At 38.6% G+C, this 19,593-nt stretch overlaps 1 protein-coding gene across 1 annotated transcript in view; it reads left to right on the top strand.

The window, feature by feature from the left end:
* Positions 1 to 19,593, top strand: part of dlgap2b (discs, large homolog-associated protein 2b) — a gene marked incomplete at both ends in the record, with an annotated part of 76,698 nt that overhangs the window by 41,361 nt on the left and 15,744 nt on the right. Inside the window, one exon of the mRNA XM_079830458.1 lies at positions 2,223 to 2,437. Within this exon, the coding sequence (XP_079686584.1) occupies positions 2,223 to 2,437 (215 nt within the window). The remainder of the gene's footprint in view (positions 1 to 2,222; positions 2,438 to 19,593) is intronic.

The following is a 19,593-nucleotide window of genomic DNA, read 5'->3' as shown; positions in this document are numbered from 1 at the left end:
CACTGCTAATATAATTTAGTCTCGCAAGACAACTGTGTGTTGAGCAGCTTAAGGATGCGACGCTGAACATTTAAGCTTCATTTGCGGCAGTTCGCGTTACAGCTGAAGAGATACTTTTAACACATGAACAGCATGAATGGAGTTTGCACATGCATAACCGTCATTGTGATGTGTATGTGAAATGTTTAATGAGAATTTATATATACTTGATACCTCCGAAATACACCATTAAAATTTTCTCAAAGCTAAGCGCAACAAATAGTAATAAGCTGTAACTGTTGTGTGCGCGTGATGCTTAGCGCTCCTGCTCTCAGAGCTGCGTGCTTTCATTTGATTTACGTAATTTAAATCTCACACTTTAATTATTTATAGCTCCTAACTTAATAAAACAAGCTGTGTTACTATGATGAATGAGTAGCTCAAAATGTAGACCTGTATGTGTGATGTAGCTACTTTATCTGAATTAAATACAAACACATCTCACGCTTTTGCTCACGTTCCAGCGGTTACTCCTTCATGTGCTGTATAGGTTGTCGACCCAGGTTTAAGTTATTTAATATAATTTCGTGTAGCTAATATGTTACGATAGCATCGCTCTTAACAGTGAGAATTTGAAAAACTGTATGTGACGATCAGGTGAGGATATCTAAATCAGAGAAAATCATAGGTTGCGGGTGGATGGTTTGTTTTTAACAGCGGATTCGGTGATGTTAGAGCTGATCCACGCATCTCTAGTATGCCCATGTCTACTCTTGTTCTTATTCCAAGTTTCCTTCCTGTCCAATATTTTTTGCTTCTTACAAAAGCCACAAATCCTTCAGAAGACAGGAAAGGCTTATGTCATGCCTGAGCTGAAGCTGACACTTGAAAGTTAAGTTGCACAACATAAATGCAATGTTTAGACATTATTATTATTTATATTACTATTATTTTGAAATTGATTTTATATTTTTATGTATGATTTTTTTATTTATATATTTGTATTTTGAATATAATATGGCAATTGAATGCACTAAACTGGTGTAGTTTTCACAGATATTAATGTATGCAATTTCAGCAATGACACTTTTTTCTAAACAATTTTTCTAAAAATGAAAGTTAGTTGTTCATTTTAAGATTCCTGTCTTATTATCTCTTGTATATTAAGTATTGCTCTTTAATAAAGAAAAAATACTTCTTATCCGATTACTCGATGGAATAATTGGTAGAATACTCGATTACTAAAATAATCGATAGCTGCAGCCCTAGTTTCGATCTTCATCCTCCTGCTCTTCCTACAACCCAGCTTGACAGCTACATATCTTCTGTCTCATTGCCTTCAGTCTGAATAACAATAATAGGATGTTTTACTTGCCTGTCAACCTGTATCGATGCGTTTCTGTGGCAGCAGACTGATGGTTCAAGTAAGAGTTGTTTACGTTCATTATTGTAATGTTATGTGCTTTGAGACAGAAGTAATTTAACTCCATCTCTCATGACGCTTTGCAGACTCTGCTCTAGTGTGCGTTCATGTGTTTTGGAGGAGGTGTGGCTTTGAAGACACTCTGAAGGAGGATGATCTCATGCTTTTCAAAGCTAGTTTGCTATTGCTAGCCTCTCTGAAGTTGCCTACCCTGCCTTTAATTGAAAAATAGCCATTTGAATTTCACACATAAGTGACATAAACTAAACACTGGCAAAGTTTTGTTTATGAATGCTGTATTTAAATACCCTTGTGAAAAGAAGTGCATGTGGCCTTGTTAGGAGATGTTAGGATATTCGCTTCACCTGTGACTGGTCATGTTTTAGCTAATCAGAGTATAGACACATTTTAAACATCTTTTTTTTATTCATGTTTAAAAATGTATTAAATGTAACAATAAAATGTAACATTAGTTTGTTTTAAAAGCAACTTTTAAACTTTTTTTCTTAATCAATTTGCCAATTACTTACAATTTTAAAATCAGTTTATTGTTATATTTAACAAACATTTTAAAATAAATTCATTCATTTCAAATGCATACATTATAAAAAGGTGATTTATTTATTTATTTGCATTTGTATACTTGCCAATAATAAACTGGGAGTTCCTGGAATTAATTATGATGGATGTACTGGCTGAAAGTTACCTGCAGCTGGTGGGATTAACAAACAGCTTGACATGATGTGTGATGAAAGGTGCGGTATCCTCTCGCTCTGTGTGCGAGTATAGGCTTTGATGGTGTGTGTTTGTTTATCTGCAGGTGCCTCAGGATGAGTGGGGGGGTTATCCAGGGATTGAGAAGGAGGAGGAGATTCCATGTCGCCGGATGCGGAGCAGTAGTTACGTCAAAGCCATGGGTGATGATGATAGTGGTGAGTCTGATACCAGCCCCAAGACGTCACCTCAGAAGACTGTGCGGTCCGATGCCCTTGTCCTCAAATCAGCCTTGCAGAGGCCACACATAGACACCCAAAGGTAAGTCTGATTAGACCTTTATTGTTTTCATTTTCAACGTTGCGTTGTCCACAGACTGCCTGCCTGCCTGTGTATCCTCCTGCCTTATCTATCTTTTTTCTTCTTCTCGGTTTTAGAAGCTTGATCTCTCCAAGGTGTGTTTGCAGAAGCACTAGAATTAGCTGGTTTTCTATAGTTTTTAAGTGTAAATATTGTGATGTCTGATGGGTTCAGTACAGAACATTATTAATGTGCAGAGGAACTGTGTACTGTATGTTCTTATTGTCTTATTTGCATTAGACCAAATTCAGTGTAGTCAACATAGCTTATGTGGCCTGGCTATAGGGGTGTATAAAATTATATTTTAGAGCGTACAAGAGAAATTATAGTTTTGAAGGTGTCATGAACTGGCTTTTTAAATTTTTTTATACTGTTGTCTGAGGTCAACTTATGACGTTTGTCTGGTTTTTACGTTCAAAAACATCATAATGAATAAGTAATAGGCTATTTCCTACCCTGGTTTTGAGCCTCTTTGAAAAACACTCGGATTTGATGGGCGTGCCGCACTGAACACTTGGAAGTAAACGCCCATGGCTAGGATTGGATAATATTTATATATTTAATGAGCTTCAGCTACCGTCAGTCCCAGGAATCATGTGGGGGAAATCCTCGGAGGACTCGCAAAAAATCAAACAAACACAATGATTAAATCACACACACACACACACACACACTCACGCCTGGCCCATAAGAGCCAGACGTTACAAGTCTGATCGCGAGTGAACCAATTCAATAACACCTTCTCCACCCTGTGACAGCGTGCTAAGGTATGTAATCAATAGATTTCAAACGATCTGTAATGTTATGCAAAACTAGCACATATAAAAAAACATGTTTTAGCCTACTCACCTAAGTGTGTATTCAGAAGGAAGCTTATGCAGGGACAATCCTTAGCTCACGAGTTGGTGGGCGGGGCTACAGAAGCATATTTATCTGTAGATGCGGCGTCTAGGTCCTATTACGTAAGAAATCCGCATATTCTGAGAGCTTTTCTGGGCCTGGTGTCAATAAAAGCTTTTCTTAGACTAACAAGGAAGTTTTCAGCTCTGAAACTTACAGGATATTCTTATATTACCATGACCTTTTATATATCAAAAACTCAAGGGAAAGTTGATTTCTCAGTTCATCACCCCTTTAAGTCATATTTTGTCATCATTTACCCAATCTCGTGTTGTCCCAACCCTGTATGACTTTCTTTTATGAAAAAAAAAAAAAATTATTTTGAAAAATGTCTGGGTTTCTTTTTTGTCCATACAATGACATTTTTTTTATACCCCATTGACTTTCATTGTATGAACATAAACAGTTTCCTTTCAGTCAGTACACTATGAGTTACGTCAGTTTCTGACGGAATGGGGGTTTCGCCTTGGAAGCCAAACGCCTTTGAGATCTACAAAACGAGCCAATGGCATGACAATTCCATGGGTCTGCGGAATAGCGCAACTCCACCCCACCTCGTGGGTATATAAGGAACTGTGCGTGCAATCTCACATTATGTTTCTGCTTCGGAGCCGAGTGTTCACTTGCTTTCCTGAGCTTTCCTCCTCTTCAAGACGAGCGTCTCTCCAGACTATTGGTGTTATGGCGCGTTCCGCATTCCTGTTTGATCTGTGCAGTGATCCAGCACAGCGTGTGTGTTCTCCCTGGGCGCTTCTGCAGTTCTGCAGAGTAAAAACTCCTCTCTAAAAGAGCTATACGTGGCACGTCTTTTTCAAGATGTGAAAGGGGAGTATCTCCCCCTGTTTTTTGTTCACATATTACGTTTAGGGCACAATATATTGATGGTTGTTTTATGGTATGGTCAGGTTCAGAGCTTAGATCGGGCCCAAAAAAATCAAGCCTGACCCTACCCAAGCCTGTGCACGTTGTGTCCGAGCCCGGCCCGGCCCAACACATTAACTGTAATTATGAGCCCGAGCCTGATTTAAACCTGACCATTTTTTAATACGTGGGTGTTCTGACGAGAACGAGCCTGTAATGAGCAAATTGGACCGGTGTTACGCTCATCTTAATTATCCGCTCTATGCCAGCACGCTCCACTCATGAACCACTCAACGGTAAAATGACGTTTGCTCAAATCCCGCTCAGACATGACATTTATTTGTACTGTAGCCCACTATTTTTGTTTGCATTAAAGGTCCCATGGCATGAAAATTTCATTTTATGAGGTTTTTTAACATTAATATGATTTCCCTTAGCCTGTATATGGTCCCCAAGTGGCTAGAAATTTTGATGGGTGTAAACCGAGTTCTGGCTGTCTTTCTCTGCCTTTGAGAAAATGAGAGCTCAGATGAGCTGATCTGGAATTTTCCTGTTATGAGGTCATGCCAGGAAAGGTTACCTCCCCTTCCTCTGCTTTGCCCGCCCAGAGCATTCGGAGAAAATGGATTCAGTTTATCAGTCGATATGGATTCGACAGCACCGCGACAAACAGTGAGTAACAGTGTTCATTAATGCCTGATCTGTGATCAGTGATTTCTGATGTGTAGCTAGTCATTCAAGTTCACTCAGACTTTCTATCTAGATAGTTTAATGATCGCCGTCTTGATGCCCTAAGCGTAATGCATCAGTGAATCAAGCCAGTGACTAAAACGATTGTTTCTGTTAGTTAAGTGTTCATTTTTTTAAGTGATTAAACTACAGAGAGCGATCAAAGAACACTCTTTATGATGTTCGGATCTGTCAATCACATGTCACGAGTGTATCTGCACACTTGTCCAAACTGCCGTTATAAGGAATGACACTGTTATGCTGCACAAAGCTCTTACTGTATTCCTGTCGATGTCGTCTTTGCTGTTAGTTGTGGTGAAAGCATTTTGTGAGAGAAAATGCGTTGCAATGAGGAGATCACTGCATTCACGCGATCAACATACTGTCTGTCTACATCACTGCACCCTTTCATGTGATAGGAATAGATCATAAAATAATGCTATAATCCCCACTTTGACGATTCGTTCATCTCGACGGCTGTAATGGTACATTACATGTTTTACAAAGTTTGTAGAATAAAGTGGAAGAAGACAGAGTCGACGTGACTGGGACTGTTTATCCAGAACTCTAAGATACAAATAAGCTCGCGCGAACAGCACAGCGCTCTCAACAACTCCTCCAGCTCTCCGTGGTTCACGAGTGCCGTCAGTGTCTCTCTCTCATGCTCATGCATGCAATGCGTGCAGTGCCTCGATAAACCACGCCCCCTCTGCAACATAATCTAACACTCATTTCAAATGAAAAGATGTCAGCCAATCACAACAGTGGGCGTTTTCACTGAAGTCTCACAGCCGATATGCCCCTTGAAACAGAGCATTCAAGCCAGAGGGGTAATAACAGTATAGAAAAAAATGCCTTTGTTTTCTAAATTATGACATTTTTTTTTGTAAAAATCATACTAATAGTATAGTAGTAGTAAGTACACCTCAGGAAACATTATAAAATAATAGAAAAATGCCATGCCATGGGACCTTTAAACAATGTATTTTGTTTCATATTTATGTTTAAATATTATAATGTTATTTTTTAATTTCATCTAAGCTATATTGATTATGAAAAGTGCAAAGATGTGAGTGGGTCAGAAATGATTTTAACCACTTCATTAAGTTGTTTTTTAGAAAGCCTTTCTTTAAAGGTCCCATGGCATGGATTTTTTATTTTATTTTATAATGTATTCTGAGGTGTACTTATATTGTTAGTATAATTTTTACATCATAAAATGTCATAATTTAGAAATAGCATTTATTCTATACTGATGTTTGCCCTCTGGCTGAATGCCATGTTTCAAGGGGCTTGTCTGCTGTGAGACTTCAGTAAAAACACCCACTATTGTGATTGGCTGACATCTTTGCATTTGAAATGAGTATCAGATCTTGTAGCGAAGGGGGCGTGGTTTAACAATGTCTACGAGGTACGAGCCTGCCAGAGAGACGGATGGACCGGAGTTCACTTCTCATCAGTTCTCTTCAGCTCGTCTCAGTTCAGTGAACTGTTGTAGTTACTAGCATATACTTCAGGTTATTAGTTTATTTCTAGTCGGAGGGACTGTCACTCATGTCAGAAAGTTAGTAACTTTAGTAAATTATTGATCAGCGCTGACTCGAGACGCGAACCATTTAGAACAATTCAGTCCGATTTGGTGAACTGGTTCGACCGGTTCACTAAAAAGAACTGGTTCAAAAGAATGATTCGTTCGCGAACCGGACATCACGGACCAGAGACTGAGTGATTGCTAACAAAGTTATGTTGTAACTACTGAGTTGTGAGAGCGCTGTCAGTGCGAGTTTATTGTGTTTGTATCTGAGAGTTCTGAATAAACACGAGTCCCAGTCACGCCGAGCCCGTCTTCCTCCTTATTCTACCAACTTCGTAACACATGTAATGTACCATTACAGCTGTCAAGATGAACCAATTATGAGTAAGTGTTGATTATAGCATTATTTTTAGATGTTTTCCTATCATATGAAAAGTGGCAGTGTATTGCGCATTGAGTACACAGCGCAAACAAAGACACAACAGCTCTGTAATCGAATGTAATCCAGTTTATTGTGGGGATAGCTGGGTAGCCTAGCCCGGATACGCTGACGCTTACCCCCCTTCTGCTTAATCTCGTGCCGTGTATGGCGCCTCCGCTGTGGGAGAGAGAGAAGCCACAGCGTGTGCACGAATAATAAAGTTCTGTGTTAACTTGAATAATTAGCTACACATCAGAAATCATTGATCACAGATCAGAAGGAACTGAAAAAAGACTTCTGTTTTCATCTGTACATCCAAACACTGAGAAACTGCCAGCATTCATTCATTCACAAGCCATGATCTCTCGAGGACAAACAAATATGGCGCTCGCATGGGTGTGCCAAATTCTCTGGGCGGAGGAAAGGGAGGTAGCCGTTGCTATTATGACGTCATAACAGGAAAATTCAAGATCAGCTCATCTGGGCTGTCATTTTCTCAAAGGCAGAGAAAGACAGAACTCTGTTTACAGCGATCAAAATTTCTAGCCACTTGGGGACAATATTCAGGCTAGGGGAACTTATATTAATGTTGAAAAACATCAAAAAACGAAAATTTCATGCCATGGGACCTTTAAAGTGAATTTTGTTTTGTATAAATTTTATAATTTTTTTACTTAATTTTAATCAATGTTTCATCAGCCAATTGCCTGGATTTAATGAATAAGAAGCAAATAGGCTATAGCAGACAATAACCGTGACATGGAGGCGCCGAAGCGATCACTTGCATTGCTCTCATAAATAAACCGAAACTCAGCAGGCTACTTGCCTCAGAGACATGAGAAATATATGTATAGAAAGATTGAAATGTCTACTTTTAAACGAAACAATTCAAAACAAAAATAAATAGTTAAGCAAATTGCACTGTTCATGCGAGCAGCTCATGACTGGCTTCTCAGAGGGTTTCTGTTCAGAATGCTGTGCTTCATCACTGCATGTACTGTGAGTTTAACATGCATTTTTAGACTAATCCTGACTTGTGCAACTTTGTACACATTTGTTTCTTAGTTGTAGTAGGATATTAGTTCTTACTTTGCTAAAAAAAAAAAAAAAAAAAAAAAAAAATATATATATATATATATATATATATATATATATATATATATATATATATATATATATATATATATATATATATATATATATATATATATATATATATATATATATATATATTATTTCTGATTATGTCATAGCTTTCTGCCCACCCAATTAGGCTAATAAAGTAATGATAAAAAAAAAAACACAAATGCTTGATCAAGGGCCCGGCCCGAGGATAGTGGCGGAGAAATCAGGCTCGGGCAGAGAATCTAAACTCTAGTCAGGTTCTGAAAGAGATCTACATACATCTGACGGTTATAAACTCTAGAATTCCTTCGATTTGATTTACAATGGACAAAAAATAAAATATACATACATTTTTACAAAACAAAATAAATATTTTGGATGTTGAGGTGACTAAGATAAGTAGTTTATTCAGGGATGCTCAGATAGCATTTTTATCAAACAACTATTGGACGATTCCTATACCGCTATTTTGTCCCTTGCTTTCGTATTTGAACTTTTGTCATTAAAATAGATTATTGCTTTGATCATGTTTTAAATCAGCAAAGTTGCATGCATTAAGGTATGCTAGCTAATTTATTGCTGCATCATAAAATAATTTCTATTGAACATGGATTGGATCCATTTAACAAAAGTTTTGTCAAGAGCTGTGAACAATTTTCTTGTCTTTTGTTGTTTGATTAACATTAAAACACAGGCAACAGCACAACCTGAATATTAGGCTGTTGTCACTTTAAGATCTGCACCGATCCAATATACTGCTATACAAGCATTTATTTCTTGAATATTTAAATTGGCAAGGCTTAAACACACATGCAAAGGATTTCCTGAGCATTGTTCACGCTGGCAACGGGCAGTCCGTATTGTTGAGCCCTGCTGTATTTTCATTTTGGCACCCAGATTTAATTTAGTTTTAGCAAGTATTGAATTATTTTACCCAGAGAAAAATGTTGGATTATGCAACAGACATTATACAACTCAGTGCCTTCACGCAGTTAATAAATAAACCATCAGTTTGTTATATAAGCCTTTTTCATGCTATAGCGGATATGCAGATGGTTTTAATTTGATCAAAAATCAGCCAATAAATATCAACGGCTGATACATTGTTGCATCTCTAGGTTTATTATCTCGAAACGACTAAAAACACTGTATATGCATGCCAGACAAGTAGTTTGGCAGTACACAGTAGAATTCAATACCGCATCATGGCATGATGCTATGGGAACTTTAACACCAATGTCGCCATGCCACTGGACAATGTCTGCCTCACAAGGCTGTGTTACTGCACAGACAGCTGTTGAGCACCGACTGAGAAGGATCAACCCTGAAGGACTTGAGACCTTGGGGTTGAATCTGTATCCAGACTATAAAAGCTGATGAATGTGTGTGGAGAGGACCATCCTGCCAAAATCCGATTCCAAGAGCTCAAATTGGGCTTCTGCTAATGCTCCCAGGACTAATGCTAGGTCCCAGGAAGGAACTCACAACCAGCAGATAGGCCTCAGGATGACTCCCAACAAAAGCTATCTAAAGCTGGGGTCAAACCCGTTTAATATGTTCTTGAAGGAACTCCAGCACTGAACCAACAGGGCAGTTGACTGGGTTCAGGTGGTGCTGCTCTCACCATGATGCAAAGAGTCGCCAGGCATACAGCTTTCTGGTGGAAGAACGCAAAATTTTCTCAACAACCTTGGTTGTGAGTCCAGAATCAATGAGCTGGTACTCCTCAGGGGCCAGACCCAAAGTTTTCAGATTTCTTGCTTGAAGTGGTAGTCTGTTCCTTGCAGTTGAGAAAGAAGATCTCTCTGTCTAGGAGAGGAGGGCCGGCCATAACGGATCCACTAGGAGAAGGTGGACTCAGTCCTGGCAAACCCTAGCTAGAACCTCTGGGAGCAAAGCTATTGGAGGAAAGGTGTGCAGACACTGCTTCTGCCATGTCTGTACCATGGCATCCAGCCCCAGAGGAGCTGGAGGTGTGCGGTCGAACCAGAGGGCACAGTGGGTCATCTCAGTCCACTTCCTCTTGGCTGTACCTCCGCCAGATGGACTCCATTGAATGGAGTCACCATTCCCTGGGCCACAGCCCCTGCTTTGACAAAATCCCAAGTTTGCTTGCCCTTGGAATGTAAACTGAGATTTGTTTTCTGCCCAGAGCAGGGTCTGCTGTGCCTGCCTGAAAAGGATGCATGAAATGTCTGCCCTGGTGATTGATGTAAGATACTACTGTACTGTTGTCCATGTTGACCAACACATGGTAGCCCTTCAATAATGGATGGAAGTGTTTCAACTCTAGAAACACTGCTCTCATCTCAAGACAATTTATGTTCCATGAGGAATGATGGTCCCCCCAAAAGTCACGGACTGGTCGGCCATCAAGAACTGCACCCGACCTATGAGAGAAGCATCCATAATGAGAGACTTGCAACGACAACACACCCTTAGTGTCAGGCCTCTGCTGAGGAACACTGGCGTCTTCCAAAGCAGAAGAGCATGTAGCCAGTGGCCCTTTACGACTCTGGCAGAATGATACAGAGGGTGGAAACCTCTGCTCTTGAGACAGAACTGGAATGGTCCCGTGCAGTAGGCCCAGTGGAGTAATGCTGGCTTTAACCATTCCAAAAACGTTGTGTCAGTGAGCACAACATCTCGATCCTTCGACTAGGCTACTATTAACCTGTCAATATAGTTAAATGCACAGAATTGCAGAGGAGCCAGAGGAACATCCATGCACTTGGTAAATATGCATGGGAACAGAGCTCGGACAAAGAGTACTTAATATTGGCATGCTTCAACCCCCAAAAGCAAACCTGAGAAAATTCTGGCAAAATTTAAATGGGAAATATGCGTCTTTCAGATCTATAGTCACAAACCAATCCTTGAAATTTGACGGTTAGCATGCTTAACCTGTATGTCCTAAGAGTGTGGTTCAGGCCTAGTAGATCTAAACTTGGACACAGCTCCTATCCTTTTTGGGTACTATAAAATAGACTGTAGAACCCTACCTCTTTCTGGGAGGGATACATTCTCTATAGCCCCTTTCAACAATAGAGAGCGCCGCTCTTGTTCTAAAAATAACTTGTCTCCTTCAGGTGCACTTTCATTTCTACAATACTCTGGAAATGAGGTGGACAGGAAGCAAACTGAATTCTGTAACCACTTGTTACAGTATTCATAACCCACGGAGAGACAGGGGCAGAAGTTGCCATGCTGCCGCAAGTCTGAAAGAGGGATCTTACCCTTATAATTGGTATATTTACCTGACCAATTAAGACTAGCTCTTAACTATTCTATTCATTTTTCTGTTATATATATATATATATATATATATATATATATATATATATATATATATATATATATATATATATATATATATATATATATATATATATGCATATATATATTAGGGCTGGGTAAAAAATATAGATTTCTCGATGTTAATCGAATCTCACTTTTACAAAACAACATCGATTCTTAAATCCCAAGAATCGATTAGTCATCCTGTTTTCAGTTATGAATGAAATAAACATTGTAGCACGCCTGCCTCCCATCCAATAAATCGCAATAATCTATAATCTTTGTGCTTTATTACTATTGATATGAAACAAAGTCTCAGATTTCAAATTACGTCTATTTTTTTTTTTACGAAATTCAAAAACATATACCGTTCTGGCGCTGTGGAGTGAGATCGCTCTGCCGCAGCTCAGCTCAAGAGAACCGGCAGTGCGGAGCAAACGGATCTTCTCTTCCGCCTTATACCAGTAACAGCGTGAAATAAACATGAATGAGCTTCTGAAAGTGTGTTAAAAGATACAGGACAACTTACCCAAATCCGTATCTTGTCACATAGAATCGCTCAATCAGTGTTTCAACCGCAGAAAGACGTAACTTAGCCTAAGTAAAACGGCTTGTCAACAATGTCATGTAACATTTTCCTCAGAAAAACCATATCCAGTGTCCAACTCTAGAGAGGAGCATTTTGCTAATTATATGTACCACATTACATAGGATATTTATTGTCAATGTTCTTCAATATTTAATGCATGTATGTATGAATAAATCTGGCAAGTTTTTATGCAGCCACCATTTAAATGTTTATATTTCAAAAACCTAATTGGAGTAGAATTATGATTATGTAATTGTAAAGTTAATATTTTAACTGTATTATTATATACAGTAAGGAAAATAAGTATTTGAACACCCTGCTATTTTGCAAGTTCTCCCACTTTTGTCATCGTAGTTGCATCTCCACTGTGAGAGACATAATCTAAAAAAAAAAATCCAGAAATCACAATGTATGATTTTTTTACTATTTATTTGTATGATACAGCTGCAAATAAGTATTTGAACACCTGAGAAAATATTTGGTACAGTAGCCTTCGTTTGCAATTACAGAGGTCAAATGTTTCCTGTAGTTTTTCACCAGGTTTGCACACACTGCAGGAGGGATTTTGGCCCACTCCTCCACACAGATCTTCTCTAGATCAGTCAGGTTTCTGGCTTGTCGCTGAGAAACACAGAGTTTGAGCTCCCTCCAAAGATTCTCTATTGGGTTTAGGTCTGGAGACAGGCTAGGCCACGCCAGAACCTTGATATGCTTCTTACAGAGCCACTCCTTGGTTATCCTGGCTGTGTGGTTCGGGTCATTGTCATGTTGGAAGACCCAGCCTCGACCCATCTTCAATGCTCTAACTGAGGGAAGGAGGTTGTTCCCCAAAATCTCGCAATACATGGACCCGGTCATCCTCTCCTTAATACAGTGCAGTCGCCCTGTCCCATGTGCAGAAAAACACCACCAAAGCATGATGCTACCACCCCCATGCTTCACAGTAGGGATGGTGTTCTTGGGATGGTACTCATCATTCTTCTTCCTCCAAACACGTTTAGTGGAATTATGACCAAAAAGTTCTATTTTGGTCTCATCTGACCACATGACTTTCTCCCATGACTCCTCTGGATCATCCAAATGGTCATTGGCAAACTTAAGACGGGCCTGGACATGTGCTGGTTTAAGCAGGGGAACCTTCCGTGCCATGCATGATTTCAAACCATGACGTCTTAGTGTATTACCAACAGTAACCTTGGAAACAGTGGTCCCAGCTCTTTTCAGGTCATTGACCAGCTCCTCCCGTGTAGTTCTGGGCTGATTTCTCACCTTTCTTAGGATCATTGAGACCCCACGAGGTGAGATCTTGCATGGAGCCCCAGTCCGAGGGAGATTGACAGTCATTTTTAGCTTCTTCCATTTTCTAATTATTGCTCCAACAGTGGACCTTTTTTCACCAAGCTGCTTGTGGAGGTGTACAATTTTGTCTCTAGTGTCTTTGGACAGCTCTTTGGTCTTGGCCATGTTAGTAGTTGGATTCTTACTGATTGAATTGGGTGGACAGGTGTCTTTATGCAGCTAACGACCTCAAACAGGTGCATCTAATTTAGGATAATAAATGGAGTGGAGGTGGACATTTTAAAGGCAGACTAACAGGTCTTTGAGGGTCAGAATTCTAGCTGATAGACAGGTGTTCAAATACTTGCAGCTGTATCATACAAATAAATAGTTAAAAAATCATACATTGTGATTTCTGGATTTTATTTTTTTTGATTATGTCTCTCACAGTGGACATGCACCTACGATGACAATTTCAGACCCCTCCATGATTTCTAAGTGGGAGAACTTGCAAAATAGCAGGGTGTTCAAATACTTATTTTCCTCACTGTATATAAAAAAACATAGTGTCATTTAAGTGTTTGTATACAAATCTGTTAATTTTTACCTTCAATATTATAGTAGGCTAATGTAGTATCAACTGACTCCCATAGTTTACAACATTAGTTCAGAAATTTGTTTTCCTTGAGAAAATTTTCCATGTATTATACCTGATACATATCCAAAATAATCGATATTGAATTGAATCAAAAAGAATCAAAAATCGAATCGGATCGAAAGCTTGTGAATCGAAATCAAATCGAATTGTGAAATTGGTGTCAATACCCAGCCCTAATACACATATATATATATATATATATATATATATATATATATATATATATATATATATATATATATATATATATATATATATATATATATATATATATATATATATATATATATATATATATATATAAATCTAACAGAAAAAGGAATAGATTAGTTAGGAATAGATTATGTGCTAGTCTTAATTGGTCAGGTCCTGCTGGAATTGGTGGACTCTTCATTGTTATGTTTGGTGTATAATTATGATTGTGATGTCAATAAAGAATTAATTGTACAAATAGTGGGTGGAGATATTAGATTACCTCACACACTGAAGAAGGCCTGGGAGACAAAATGTTTTTCCTCCATGTGCCAAATAAAATAACAAAAGACTTCAGCTTTGCCATCACAGGCAAACGATAGACAGATGGAAAATAGTTATTTTAAATTGCAATGACATTTCACAATACTACTGTTTTTGCAGTATTTTTAATTTAATAAATGCAGTTTTGGTGAGCATAAGAGACTTTAAACATGGAAAACATTTTAACATTAAATAAATAAAGCATTTTAATTATTCTTAATTATTCTAAACTTTTGATTGTATAGTGTATACAAAAGCTGTAGCCAGAGATTTTCAAAATGGGGCTGGACCAGCCAGAGCACTCTAGCAAACCAGAATACTTTAACAACTGCATAGCAACTCCCTGGCAACCACCCAAAAGAAAAACCAACATCAAACAACATCTTGTCTGGGTTTTCCAGAGAGATTCACTGAGCCTGAGCAGCTGTCATTCACAGCTTGCTTTTCAAATATACATCAGTCACTATTCTGTGCACATTAAAACTAGAAAAGTGATAGTACTCACTCATGCCATCTCATTATTCAAGAGCGACAGCATTCTTTGGGAATCAAAACAGAAAAAAATGGAAAAGGCATGACTGCTGGAAGAGCAGTGATGCGGATGTTTGTATTGGGATTGTAGATTCTGCTCCATGCAGGTGTGTTTCAGGAACTAGAGAGTTTCTTATATCATAATTTATCACTATAGTGCCCTTCCTGCAAGACACTTAACCCCCATTGCCACAGGGAGACTGCATTTATATAGTGCACTATGAAATGTTATGGGCAAAATATGTCACTAAACAACAAGAGGTACATTTAATTAAGACAGCTCAGTGATTAATTATCTCAGACATGACATTATTGACATTAATCTCAGACATGACACTAAGAGCCATGTCCAGGATGGAATCTGTGGACTTTTTTTGTGATTTCTGCACTGAATTTTTTGAAAAATCTGCGGAATTATGCAGAGTGGTTTTAAATGTGTTAAAAAGATCTAAGTATATTGGAACTGAGAACATTGAAAATAAAATATAAAATATTCACTTCTTAACTTTTTTTTGCCAAGGTTTACAATACAAATCCAAATAGAACAACTTAGCTAGATCTTTATTATAGTACATCCACTAAAATACCTTATTTTCCTTCTATTTTCCTCTACTTCTTCCCTGCCCTAGTGTGTGATGCTCTGTGCGATGTCCAAAACTTAGTACTTCAGGCACTTTCTGTGTTTCGCTGCCTCCTCATGATGGATCGCTTCCTGTACTCCTCATTTGTAAGTCGCTTTGGATAAAAGCGTCTGCTAAATGCATAAATGTAAATGTAAAAGACAGAGAAAATATTACTTTATCAATTGTATTGTACAAATCATTAAACAACAATTTCATATCATTCAACAATAGAGCAAAATAAATAAATATCTACCGAAGTAAATAAATTAACTATTTTTAATAGCTATAAATAAGTTATTTTTGCAGACAAGTGACGTTTCCTTAACTCTTCCGTGGTCAATTTTATTTTAGACATTTTCAAATATCACCCTCTTCACAAAAATACATGTTACATCAATAAGCGCAGCCTACTACCCCTCACAATCACGCACGTGATTGTGCATGCTTCTCAAATGATGGGCACTACAATCTGCGGAGTTTCTGTGCGTGCAGATTCCGTGTGGGGCTGGCCATGTCTTATAATGCAAATTGCTGGTATAAAATTCTATGTAGTCTGCAAAAGAATATAGAATTTTCATGCTAAAAACATCTAAAATATTACAGAACTAAAAAAGTTGTCATTCACATAAGAATATCAAGGACAACATGATCATGATCAGAGTTTGTTGATTGTATTTTAGGGAATCTAATAGCACTATTGTCTCCCTGGTTTAATAAACAGTGACAATAAACAGGCCTGCAGTGTTTGGTTTAATGTGTTATGAAATAATGCTTTACTGTAATCAGATGATTATGATTTTATTGTAATGAGGCAAAGTAAATGACTACTCTTTATTTTTTTGCATATTCAAACCTGACGAAAATATATAAATATAAGTTAAATATAAGTATATTTATGCTACACCATGGTGCAAAGCGTCTCAGGTTGCATATGCAACCTCAACACGTTCTCACTCCCAACTCACAACCCCCATATTGACGCTTGACATATTGACCCATCAGCATCACTTTTTAACGCACAGGGTACCCCTTTAGCGTCATTTTCTGAAGCGCAGGGTACTCCATTGATCAAGACGCATTTAATTCTTTGCATTTGTAAAAGTAGACATGATTTTATGAATATTTATAGGCTACTTTTATATTTTGGGGCACCTAACCCCACTCCTACCCACTTATCAACAATATAAAACACGTAACTGGCAAATACAAGTACAGTCACAGGTATTTATTTAAAAAACTGACCAAAAACCGTATAAAAGTATTAACTCATGTTGCATTCCATGTCTTCTGAAGTCATACGATGTCTTTATGTAAAGAACAGAGTTGACCTTAATGTTTTAATCTCTGAAATAAGGATCCCGCCGCTCTGTGAATGCACGTACGCACTTTCTCATTCAAAAGATGCACCCGACTCTTTAGCATGGCAAAGCCAATGACATTTTACAATAAAAGCTGACGTAATGATGCAATTGGTCACTATTACAGCTGATGTAATGTTTCTGCGGGCGGCAATTTTTGAATGTGTGCATGATCTTCGGTGGATGGAGACGCTGATCGCATTTGGGGATTTTCTTCACACAAATCAATAATTTGGCCTTGGAAAACTTGGAATATTTATTTTTTGAATAAATTGTGCCTGCAGTCATATCTGCCTGTTATATCCTGTGTTTTATATCATAATACAGAAATGGGTAGGTTTAGGGATGGGATGGGGTGGGGTTGGGTTAAGTGTTCAAACGTGTGTCTAAATAGTGTAAATACAAATTAAAATAAATGTAAATGAAATTATGCTGGCTTATTAAACTGAGAATCACACTCCAAAATGTCATAATGGCAAAATCATAACCCAGTATATAATTTCATCATAACGATAACATTCCCATGCCCAACGCGTCTGTGTATGACGCCAATGGTTTCTCATTGCAATCAATGGAGTACCTTTGCGGATCGAAAAATGACGGTAGAGTGGTAACATGTGCGTTAAAAAGTGATGCCGAAGGGTACTGACCAAGCGTCAATATGTGACGAGTTGGGTGTGAGAATGTGTTGGCAACCCGGTTCCCTGAGAAGGGGAATAAGAGACTGCGTCATGGAGTTGATGCTATGGGGAACACCATCAGACTGGTGTCTGAAGCATGTGTAAACAAATGGCAATAATTACTCGCAGACGGCATCGCATGGGGAGTGCCCAAAGGGTGCCTGAATTACAGGTGTCATCAACTCTTTTGTCTGAAAGGGCCATGAAACCCTAAAACAAATTTTTTTGAGATGTTAACAGATATGTATAGGTTGCACATCAAAGAATACAACAATAGCACTCATTGTGTTTATTATAAAGGGAAAGGTGTTTATTTTGGGGTTTTTTTTCAGGGCTTTTTCTTTCGTCCGGTTAAAAAAGCAAAGTTGAACCACTGTCACGATAACAGCTTACAGCAAACACAGAACCTAACTATTTAAAAGTTAAGCAACAAGCTCATTGGCTACAGAATCAGTCCAATCAACTGGAGCCATGTTTGATGATGTCATTGTTTGCAGACTGCATTAAGAACCCATTAGCCTGTTCCATCTAGAGCTTCCTGACTGACCTCTATATTTATGTCTGTACTTACATGTGAATTAGATGATTTTTTTCCTGAAAGTTCTCATTAAAGGTCCCATGGCATGGATTTTTTATTTTATTTTATAATGTATTCTGAGGTGTACTTATATTGTTAGTATGATTTTTACATCATAAAATGCCATAATTTAGAAATAAAAGGCCTTTTTTCTATACTGATGTTTGCCATGTGGCTGATTGCCCTGTTTCAAGGGGCGTGTCTGCTGTGAGGCTTCAGTAAAAACCCCCACTGTTGTGATTGGCTGACATCTTTGCATTTGAAATGAGCGGAGGGGGCGTGGTTTAACAAGGTCTACGAGCCGAGGCACAAGCCTCCTGCCAGAGAGACGGATGTCACTTCTCATCAGTTCTCTCAGCACGTCTCAGTTCAGTGAACTGTTGTAGTTACTAGCTAACTTTAGGTTATTAGTTTATTTCTTAGTTTATTACTGTCACTCATGTCAGAAAGTTAGTAACTTTAGTAAATTATGGATCAGTGCTGACTCGAGACGCGAACCTTTAGAACGATTCAGTCCGATTTGGTGAACTGGTTCGGTTCACTAAAAAGAACCGGTTCACTAAAAAACCTGTTCAACAGAACGATTCGTTCGCGAACCGGACATCAATGGACCAGAGACGGAGAGATTGCTAACTATAGTGATATTGTACTGAGTTATGAGAGCGCTGTCAGTGTGAGTTTATTTTGTTTGTATCTGAGAGTTCTGAATAAACACGAGTCCCAGTCACGCCAAGCCCGCCTTCCTCCTTATTACCAACTTTGTAACACATGTAATGTATGGAGATACAGGAGATGAACGAGTTATGAGTAAGTGTTGATTATAGCATTATTTTTAGATATTTTCCTATCATATGAAAAGCATCAGTGACGCGCATTGAGTACACAGCGCAAAAAAAGACACAACAGGGGAGTAATCGAATGTAATCCAGTTTATTGTGGGGATAGCTGGCTAGCCCGGATACGCTCACGCTTACCCCACCGTCTGCTTAATCTCGCGCCACATTTGGTGCCTCTGCTGTGGGCCAGATGCAGTACTGGAGGTCGGTGATGTTGAAGGCTGACCGGCCAGTGCAGCCCGAGCCTCGGCGTGCGTGAAGTTTATCTCTAAAGGTGAGGCTCTGCAGATGTTGAGCAGAAACTCACGACTGTATGCACATTTTAGAACAGATAGATGCGATGAGGACGTACAAAAACACTGACTCACAAGATTGAAAACACGAAAACACTGTTCTGTCGGGAGAGAGAGAAGCCGCAGCGTGTGCACAAATAATAAAGTTCTGTGTGAACTTGAATAATTAGCTACAAATCAGAAATCACTGATCACAGATCAGAAGGAACTGAAAAAAGACTTCTGTTTTCATTTGTACATCCAAACACTGAGAAACTGCCAGCATTCACTCGTTCACAAGCCATGATCTCTCGAGGACAAACAAATATGGC

The sequence above is a fragment of the Gobio gobio genome, assembly GCF_949357685.1.
Source record: "Gobio gobio genome assembly, chromosome: 12".
Lineage (NCBI taxonomy): Eukaryota > Metazoa > Chordata > Actinopteri > Cypriniformes > Gobionidae > Gobio > Gobio gobio.
This window is presented reverse-complemented; position numbering and strand designations above follow the sequence as displayed.